The sequence below is a fragment of the Scleropages formosus genome, chromosome 1, assembly GCF_900964775.1.
Source record: "Scleropages formosus chromosome 1, fSclFor1.1, whole genome shotgun sequence".
Taxonomy (NCBI): domain Eukaryota; kingdom Metazoa; phylum Chordata; class Actinopteri; order Osteoglossiformes; family Osteoglossidae; genus Scleropages; species Scleropages formosus.
In genome coordinates this window covers 52308779-52318702 of record NC_041806.1, presented here as the reverse complement: position 1 = coordinate 52318702, position 9924 = coordinate 52308779, and the positions used below count along the sequence as shown (strand labels likewise).

The following is a 9924-nucleotide window of genomic DNA, read 5'->3' as shown; positions in this document are numbered from 1 at the left end:
CGGTGTTTTCTCAAACTACATTTCCCGTCATGCGTCTGGGCAACAGACGCGCTACGTGACACGTCATCAGGAGCCGCACAAACATGGACAGTCCAGAAGTTACCTTCACTTTGGCTTATATCGTCTTCGTGTTTTGTTTTGTTTTCACGCCGAACGAGTTCCAGTCGGCGGGCCTTACGGTTCAGAATATATTTTCGGCATGGCTCGGCAGCGAAGACCTCACTTTCGTCCAGTATCACATCAAGAGGACGAGTGTAACTCTTCTCGTTCACTCGGCGTTGCCTTTGGGTGAGAGTCAGTTGGGGGCCCTGCTGCTCTGAGTCTCTACCTTTTATTTACCTTCATTTATACGCTGTTTACTCGCTGTAGCGGACGCGGTGATGCAAAGCGACGTACAGTTACTCACTGCTGTTGTTAAATTTCACACCTGCTGTGGCGCATCCAGGACCACTCGCACTGTTAGAGTAATTTCCCTACACTAGACTAGTGACTAGTAGTAGTACAGTTTGGTGCGCGCGCCCCAAAGCGGTCTCTCTCTCTTTCTCTCTCACACACTCACTCACACACACCTTTGGACTGTGGGAGGAAACCGACGGGAACACGCGGAGAACATGGTAACTACGCACAGCAGAGCCAATCGGATTCGAACCCGGAGCCCGGGGGCTGTGAGGCACCAGGGCTACCCCGCTGCGCCGCCCGCTCTTGGTTTTAGGGTCTGTTCGTAACTCGGTTTGTTCATAAGTGCATCGCGACGTCTGGACACACAGGCGCCGCTGGGTTGATCCGCTGGTTATGTCCTGTAAGAGAGAAATCTCACATAAAGGTACAAAGGAAATAGTCTCTGTCAGACTATTTATTTCTTCTTTATTCCGCTTCCATAAGCAGGAGGCTCCAGTGTCCAAACACAATCCTGGCAAGACCAGGCAGGCGGCAGGACCACCCGTGACAGTTTATTTTATTGTTTTTTTTTTAACTTAATCATTTAAAAAATATATAAAATATTACACACACACACACACATATATATATTTTATATATAATATATAAAGCAATTACTAATGTTAAGTAATAGAAATAATGTTAAAATTATTTAGGTCTGCATTAAAATGTCCACAGTCTGCCCTGTGAAGACAGATTAATCATGTAAGTGTGGGCACTGTCCTCTAAAAGAAGCCATTTAAATTGATTCATATTTAATGCTGAGTGTTGAATGGTTTATCCCATTAAAAATGTGACTTTGTTGTTGATCACAAATGGTCAGTAACACCAGACAGGAGCTGTAAACACTATGGAAGGGAGTTGAATTAATCCGGTTCCATGCAGTGACTCCTGTTGTTTGTTTTTCTGCTGACCTACATCCGTTTGGGCAGTTTTAAATTTAAATAACTAAATTGTAAGGAAAATTCAGTTAAAACTAAAGGGGAAAATGCGCAACTCAAACGTTCACAACACAAGCACCTAGAGTGTGTGTGTGTGTGTGTGTGTGTGGGTGGGTGGGTGTAGCCGTGGCGCACCTGTCACTGTGCTGCGGGTCGAACGGTTTTATTCAGCTCTTCCGTCTCCTGCAGGTTACTACGCAGGAATGTGCGTCGCGGCGCCAGAGAAGTACCTGGGCTCCAGCCACAACGCCAGCGTGGCGTGGCACTCGTACCTGGCCCTGTCGCTCGCCCTCCCGCTGCTCAGCTGGCTGCTCGTGCTACACTGGTCACGGAGCGGCTGGGCGAAGCACCCCATCGCCAAGAAGCTCGCCTCCCACGCCTTACCGCGGTCCAGCTGGCGAGCCGTGGCATCTTCCATCAACACGGAGTTCCGCCGGATCGACAAGTTCGCCACCGGCGCCAGCGGAGCCCGGGTCATCGTCACGGACACCTGGGTCATGAAAGTCACCACCTACTTCCTACACGTGGCTCAGCAGCAGGACGTCCACCTGACGGTGGTGGACTCCAAGCAGCATGAGCTGAGTCCCGACTCCAATGCGCCGGTGCAGATCCTCACCATCTCAGTGGCCAGTGTGAACCCGCACGTCCATCCCTTTGACATCAGGTAGAGGACGTCCCGCTGCCCACGTCAAGAGTGTGTGCGCGCCACAACCTTTTTTGGCCGTTATTGGTAACGGGTTCAAGGGCCACATGCAAAAATCATAGTGACATTGTCTGTTTTTACCACATCAGAATGGACCACAAAGACACAAACTGTCCAACACAGCAGTTCTTATCTCTGCATTCATCACTTCTGTTCACTCGCTCACTTTTGTTAACCGCTTATCCTGGTCAGGGTCGTGATGGTCCAGAGCCTGTCCTGGAATCTCTAGGCACAAGTTTGGGGAGGGTAGATGCTGGATGGGACTCCAGTCCATCACAACGTAGCCACACAGACACATACGCTTATACACAAAGAGCAATTTAGCATCACCAGTCCACCTGAAATACATTTCTTTGCACTGTGGGAAGAAGCCAGAGCACCTGGATGAAACCCATGCAGACAAGGGAAGAACATGCATACTCCACACAGACTTGAGTTCCAACCTACACTGAGGCGGGAGCACCACCTGCTGCATCACCACGCAGCCCTCAATTTTGTAAAAAAGCCAAAAATGTAGTTATTAGTGTATATATTAATACGTTTACAAATGTTTTTGGGCCACACATGGGGACACTTAGTTTCAGCAGTCCAAGTGAAGATGTCCTATCATAGGACATGTAGTAATTACCTCAGTGTGGTGAGCCAAGTGCGCTCTCGTCCAGGCTGAATTCCACGGAATACGGGGAGCTGCGAGAAAAGCTGCACGCGCCGATCCGAAACGCCGCCAACGTCGTTATTCATCAGACCCTGAGCGACTTGTTCCTGGAGACATTCAAATCCCACGTGGAGACAAACCAGCCCTACCTACTGCCCAGTGGGCAAGTGAGTAAGAACCTGGACATTGTCCAGAACTGCATGCATAATTAAGTACCTGGGATGTTTCTCTTGAGCGAATGGCATATTTTCAATGGAACCTGTTGAGTAGTTATATTGCAAATAATAGCAAAATTTGTGCAAAATAAATTACGATGCATTTAATTGTAATTTGCAAAACAGAATAAATTAGTACCATACTGGAATTCCATGACTGATTGTTGCCTGAAACGTTTGTCCTTTTTATGCGTTTGGACAACAGTTTGTGGCAACGGAAAATTTGGGTGGAAATCATTGAGGTTTTATGCGTATGAAAGTGATGTAGCGTTTGAAGTCATTAGTTTATATATGAACAGAAATATCTGGCTGCTTTCTTGAACAAACACACCTAGATTTTCAAATTCTACTTGTCTCATTACAAGTCTCTTACTAGACTTCAACTTCTGAGATGCATAATAACCATTTTTTGAGGAGTGTGCTCTTAGGGGCTGTGCATGCGTGTGTGGGATGATGAAGACTCTCTCTCTCTCCACGTGGTGCCAGGAGCTGGAGCCCTGCATCGGCTGCATGCAGGTGAACGCCAACACGAAGCTGGTGAAGCTGTGCCAGGCGGAAGCCGAGGGCGAGTGTCAGCAGTGTTACTGCCGCCCCATGTGGTGCCTCACCTGCATGGGCAAGTGGTTCGCGAGCCGCCAGGACCAGCAGCGACCCGACACCTGGCTGGCCAGCAGCGTCCCCTGTCCCACCTGCAGGGCCAAGTTCTGCATCCTGGATGTGTGTGTGGTGCGCTGAGCTCGGCCTGCCAAACACAGACTGACCGACGTCACCCCCTCCCTTCCTCGTGCAAACAGAAGATGTGAAGTGTAGATGTTCACTACGGTACGAGGGCGGGGCTCAACTCCAGAGAGATAAAGAGGAGCCATTGACATATTGTTGTACAACTGGGTTCTTATCCCTTACCCCTACACTTGAGCTTTGTGTTTACGCCGTGCGTCCTTCCCCAAAGTAATCAATGAACCTCATCCCACTGCCCCTGGGGAGGCGCAGAAGCCCTGCTGTGCAGTGCTTGCACACCCCCCCCCACACACACGGGTGAAGGGATTGCTCAGAGTATCCTTTGGTAAAAGATGACTTATTTACAGCAGATATGTTTTTGTTTTCTAACCTATACCTTTAGTGACTGCTGTGATTTTTATTGGGAGTGTAAGTAAGGTAAATGCAACTTTGAGCTTTTCCCAGCAAATTGCCTGTGGCCTTATTATTCTGTCACTGGCTTGATCCTTTGCTCAAAGTCACTTCCCTGGTCAGCGCTGGCACTGTACAGATGGACAGTAAAGGGTCCCAATCAAACTATATTTGTAGTAGTTTAAGCAGCACAGTGTACACTGAAAAGCAGGGGCCACCCCAGTGCTGTGGGTGTGAGGAGGGACACGCCTCCCCCATTGCTGGACAGTTCTCTGAGAAGTGCAGTAAAACCCCCTCTGTATTTATCTCACCAGTTATATTATTTCCTGAATATACATGGTGGATTATTTAGCAAAGTCCTGATTTAATGTGGCCAAGCTAAAGTATGGAAGAACTTTTAATACCTGCGTAAATCTATAAGTATACTAAATTGGATAAGGATTTTGAATTATGATTTTAATCCAAATTCATTTTACCCTTGCATCCTATTTGAATATAGTACATTTGATTCATTATGTGATAGTGCCCCTGCAGCTGTCTCTTCCTCTTTGCACATGGGGGTCTGATGAGCACCTGACACTATGACCTGTACCCACTTATTGAAATACATACAGATTAAGGATTGCAGGGGAAAATCAAGTGCCAAGCTTACCTGTGGTGAATTTCCTACTTTGAGGTACAGTAATAACTGAAGCTTTATAAACATACTTGAGCAGAACAGCCTCAGTCCATTATTTTAGTTTATATTACAGATGCTCTCATTCTGGGGAATCAGTAGCACAGGTAGTTTATCAATTACTCATATCTTTAGCATTTAGTTGGAAAATGTGCTCCACCCAGTGAACTTGATACCCATTTATACACATAAGCCTCCCAAACACCACATCTGTGACAAATTAGAACCCTCCCCCACCCACATTACCATGGAAACTTCCCTTTAAAGGGTCTCCAAACAAAGATTAAAGCAAGATCAAGTCCACCTATTAACTTCCAATGCTAACTTAAACATCCCAGTGATTTATATCAAAACTTCTCATATCCGTGTCAATGTAATTCTTATGTACAGAAATTCAAACTACTCCATGAACCAATGTGTGGATTTTAATTTTATTTAAATTTTTTTAGATTTCCATAAGGTAGGTTAGTTTGTACAAAAATGTAATCTTCTGAGAAGGGGGGGGGGGGCTGGACATGCAAATTTGAAAATTGAACCAAGTTGAAAGGCTAGCCTTTGGAATTTATGAACAGGACTATGTTTGCCATATTAGACATTACTTTGCTACATTTAGTCTTATTACTGTGAAGTTGCAGTTTTACTAATACAAAGCCATTTGGAATGGCTTTGGTTCAGCTTTTTTTTGCTTCAGAGTACATTTCCAAGCTTGTGTGGCCAGATGAGGCATCCAGCAAAAGTAGGGGAAGGAACAATTAACATATTTTAGATATTTAAAATATTTACATTCAGTACAAAAGAGATGCCATTTTCACTGAACTCAATGTCATAAAACACAGTAACAAACTGATGTCAAGTCTAAACTTGGAGTACTTTGTCAGAAAGCTGCATACAACTGGAAAATTACAGCAGACTCAGCAACAAAATATCAAAGTGAAGACTGCAGCCAATAGCAGGACAGACTGTCTTACGCCCACATGAGAAGGACAAGGAGTGTCTGCACTGACCACAGCCTCGTCTCCGCACGGACACAAATGTCCTGAAGATTGTGGGCACACATCAGAAGCCCGGGTGTCGTCCCCCTTTACTACGAGAGGTCAAAATTGGCTTCGGTTTTCATCACCTTGCTGGGGGTCCCCGTGCAGGAGTCCTATAACCAAAGACACTGAAGTTAGGACACTTCATCTGGTTTCGGTGATGGACCACAGTAGTTGTTCATAATACAGCACCCCTTACCGCAGGAATGGAGGCTGTGTCCTTGGTGTTTTTAGAGCACTGGGTGTTTTCCTCAGACTCAGCTGAGTCACAAGCCTCCAGTTCAATCTCCATTACATCATCAAGGTCCATTTCATCACTAGAAAAAAGGAATTGATTTTTCAAAACTTCATTTACATGTGCCGTCTCAAATTCTGATTGGCCATTCATCAGGTTCACGAGTTAGGATTCTATATCGCAACTTTGGAACATATTAGACAGTCCGCACAAAGCTCTCTGTCATGGCTCCAAGTACATACATGGCCTGCAGGTCATTTCCCTCCTGGACTGGGGGGTCCCATGCATGCAGCTTCACCTTCCACAGTCTGATCTGTTGGTCCCACGAGCGACGGCTGTACTTCTTAAACTTGTTAGGTGTCCGAGGGTGCACCCCAGGCTGGCGCAGGTGTCTGGAACCACCAGGAAAAGCAGCATGTAAGAAACACCATTAACAGTCCAACAGGCCATTTTTAGTTTTTTTTTTTTTTTTTTTTAAAAACTTCCCATTCATTCCACTAAAACCCTTGTCTACAGTGGCAAGACCATTATGTCACTATGCAATTTTTCAATACTGGGTGCACATGCACTTGTGACTGATGACAAGATGAATAATTAAAACTAAGTTTTATTTAATATGTCAAGTCCACTGGAAAAACATTTAATAAAACAAAAGGTTTGTATACATTTTTATTAAGAACCACTTTACTATTAAGTCATTATGGTTTTACTGTTTTGATAACAGGTCATTGTGTTTAACCTGACAGACAGAATAAAAGCCTACATTCACTATAGAGAACAAAACCTATTCTCCAGCACATTTATACTAAACACAAACTGATTAACCTTTTCTTGGCTGGTAGACTTAATATTGCTCACTACCATTCAGTTAGACCTATTAAAATGACCCAAAGGGACATCAGCATCTTCCCAAAGCCCCACGCACTAAAGCTGAAGTACAAAGTGTAAACTAGGGCTTAACTTGATGAAATTTGTATTTTTTTACTCACTTGGGCACTTCCTTGATATATCTGTCATATGCAAGGGTGTTCTTGCCATAATTGATTTGCTTCTGTCGTCTCATCAACACGGCCTCATCCGTTTCCATATCAGCAGGAATGGGAGAATCTCTACATTCAGAGCTGTAGAGAGTATGACAGATTCACAGGGAATCAATCCCTATTATTCCTGGGGGAACAAAAGTCTATATGTACTATTTTGCAGACATTTAACATTCTAAAATCCCGTCTACGTACCTTCCTGAAGAGGTTTTCCTTTCTCTTTCATTGAAGTCAGCAGTCAAGATCCTCCGTCTGTAGCTGAAACACACAAAAGATGGAAGAAACCACACTGAAGAGTCAAAGACACTGGAGCTGCACTCGGCATATTCAACGATGCTGTCTTGATATTTTTGTTTTGAACTTTTTCGGATTTATGCTTATATAATCTTGCTGAGCAGTCACTTACAGGGACATCAGCATCCTCTCAAACATTAATGCTCCTGGTAAATGACACAGAAAATTTCGGATACAGAGTTGTGCAAAGTTAGGAAGAAGATTAATCTGGCCAAACCATCAGGACTCTCACAAGCTTATTTAACAAGTAAAAGCTTAAAAAGATGTTTTGGTTAATACATGGTGCAGCAAATATAAAAAAAGTATACATCTGGGTTTCTTCAGCATGTAAGAGCTGCTGACCGTTGGACATCCTGACGGACACCCATGCGCATCTCCTCTTGCTCCACCTCGCTGGCCCAGTCTGCACACCTTGACATTGGACCATCACCCTCAGGAGTGGTAAAACTGAGGGGGGGGGGAGAAATTTTAGAACACATGTACAGTGCCTCAGAGCTCCTGTGCAATGGACTCAGCTGCAGGTTTGAATCAGGCTCACTATGTTCTCAACATGTTCATGTGCCTTTCCTCCAGGAACTCTGGTTTCCTCCCACAGTCCAAAAAGACATTTCAAGTGAACTGGTGACTAAATTGCCTCCAGAGTTAGAGATACTTTGCTCTGCTGCATAGATGATGGGTGAATGACTGAAGAGCATTCAGCATGGTGTATCTGGCACCAGCACATCCTGTTGGACACATGAACAAACGCACTCGTTACACACATTTAACTTGAATAGCGCACCTCGAGGACCGGTTTTCAGCACATCTTTGACTTTGGTCCGCTTTCTCCTGGCCGTCGCACCTCCTCAAGCTGCCGTCCAGGCCTCGCTTGCGGCTGCAAGACCAGCGCAGGGAGCCTTTGCTCCTGGAGCTCACCGGGCTGCGAAACAGATGAAGTTTATGGGTCCCAGAGGGAAACTGAACAACGTTACAGCGGCGTACGCATACGCACACATAGAACATAATGCAAGAACCATTTGGATCCAAGTACAAAGCAGCACATACAGGGCCAAGTGCAAGTGGTTCATCTGCTGTCTTACACTTGAAGGACGCGGGTTCGAATCCCACCTCCTTTGTTATACTACCCAGGTAGTTGTACTAATAATTGATATGATAGTTACTGTAAGTGGGTAAGTTGCTGGTAGCTCAACATGTAGAGGCATGGGAGAAATTAACTGCAAGTCGAAGAAAAGCGGACAAGTCAACGATCAGCCACCTCAGAAAAATCATGCACAAATTGAAATTGACGAAACGAAAGCTCTGCAACTTCATTTATGACAATAACTTATGGAGCCGAAAGGTAACCGGCTATTTCACAAGGGAAAAAAATTAAAACCGCTTGAGAAACAAGACGCAAATAATAACGTGAACGACAAACACACACACAAAAAAAAAAACGACGCAGACGCGCGCTCATCAGCGCACACTGACAAAGAAAGACTCGCGCGCCGTCCTCGCGCTTCTAGCTTCGCGCCAAACGCCATTTTACCGCCACCGCACCGCGCTCACGCGCCGAAAGACAACACATCTGCAGAAAAACAGTCCGACAACAAACACTGGAAAACGGCCATGAGGCCGGAACGGCGCCACGTGTTTTAGCGAGGTAGCGGGGCTTCAACAAAGTGAGCCTAACCATCTGGAGCACGAGACCTTGAAAACAACAGTTATCCTCGACCTCAGCTGCTTCAGTTTTCTGTGCGCCATACCCTAGCCTAGCTTCCGAAAAACAACAAGGAGGAGAGGACGCAGACAAGTACTCGATTCTTCAGCAGGACACGATTACGATAGCGCGTGAGCCCGCAACAGCTGTGCTTCAGTTAAACGTAGTGCTAAAGTAACACCAGAACAGTCAGCAGTGCCGAATTGCGCGCGGCGAAGCCCGCTAATTTCAGTATTTTTATTCGTCCAACTTTGAGCGAACCCGGAACAAAACTAGATGTACTCCGCAGTCGCAGAAGCCAGGCGCAGTACAGCCGTGTCCTTACCTTTCATACGTCCGTCCACCGTCACAGTGTCTCGAGCTGTGCCTGGAGGACATCATTTCTGTTCGGGAGGACTGAGCGCCGCGACACGAGCCGACACTCCGCGCGAGGAAGACAAGAGCGGCTGCCTTTAGCCCAACAGTTTCAATAGAACGCGCCAAGTGGCGGGGGGACGATCGGACGCTACCACTGACGCGCTGCAGCGGGGGTGGCGAGCGGCCCACGGCGCGTGAACGGCCACAAACGTCCTTCCTACAGCCACTTCACTGCTAAAACGGGTGTAACCCGGTTGTGTCCAACAGGGGTAAGACTTTCTAACGTTCCAACATTAACTTCTTTACATTTCAGAAACCTATTTCTAGGACATAGAGATTAATGACACCCCGCAAAATGATCAAGTCCATCGACGTATTAGATGGAGTGGAGTTTCTGTTTTGTTTCGTTGGAAGTAATAAACTTTTTTTTATTCTAACACAAACAATCACGGGGCAGAATGGAAAAAAAAAAAAAAAACCTGGGGGGACAAACAGGACTGAACTAAGTG

General features: G+C 45.8%; 2 protein-coding genes across 4 annotated transcripts; one reads left to right on the top strand and one right to left on the bottom strand.

Moving 5' to 3' along the window:
- The first annotated feature begins 61 nt into the window (after positions 1 to 61).
- On the top strand, positions 62 to 5118 carry tmem129 (transmembrane protein 129, E3 ubiquitin protein ligase). The gene is made up of 4 exons (XM_018729811.2): positions 62 to 288; positions 1569 to 2043; positions 2745 to 2904; positions 3439 to 5118. The coding sequence occupies exons 1-4, from the start codon at positions 84 to 86 to the stop codon at positions 3685 to 3687; spliced, it is 1089 nt and encodes a 362-aa protein (XP_018585327.1). The 5' UTR covers positions 62 to 83; the 3' UTR covers positions 3688 to 5118.
- Positions 5119 to 5382: 264 nt separating this feature from the next.
- slbp (stem-loop histone mRNA binding protein) lies at positions 5383 to 9612 on the bottom strand. Of its 3 annotated transcripts, XM_018729852.2 has the most exons (9): positions 9105 to 9342; positions 8520 to 8573; positions 8141 to 8278; positions 7702 to 7806; positions 7261 to 7323; positions 7015 to 7146; positions 6268 to 6417; positions 5990 to 6107; positions 5383 to 5903 (listed from the first exon to the last, which is right to left on the bottom strand). In XM_018729852.2, exons 2-9 carry the CDS (start codon positions 8549 to 8551, stop codon positions 5841 to 5843), a joined length of 801 nt encoding a protein of 266 aa, XP_018585368.1. In that variant the 5' UTR covers positions 8552 to 8573; positions 9105 to 9342; the 3' UTR covers positions 5383 to 5840. The 3 variants fall into 3 exon arrangements, with proteins under 3 accessions (XP_018585368.1, XP_018585352.1, XP_018585360.1); XM_018729836.2 differs by lacking the exons at positions 8520 to 8573; positions 9105 to 9342 and adding an exon at positions 9384 to 9612; XM_018729844.2 differs by lacking the exon at positions 9105 to 9342 and having other exon boundaries at positions 8520 to 8736.
- Between the last annotated feature and the right edge of the window lie 312 nt (positions 9613 to 9924).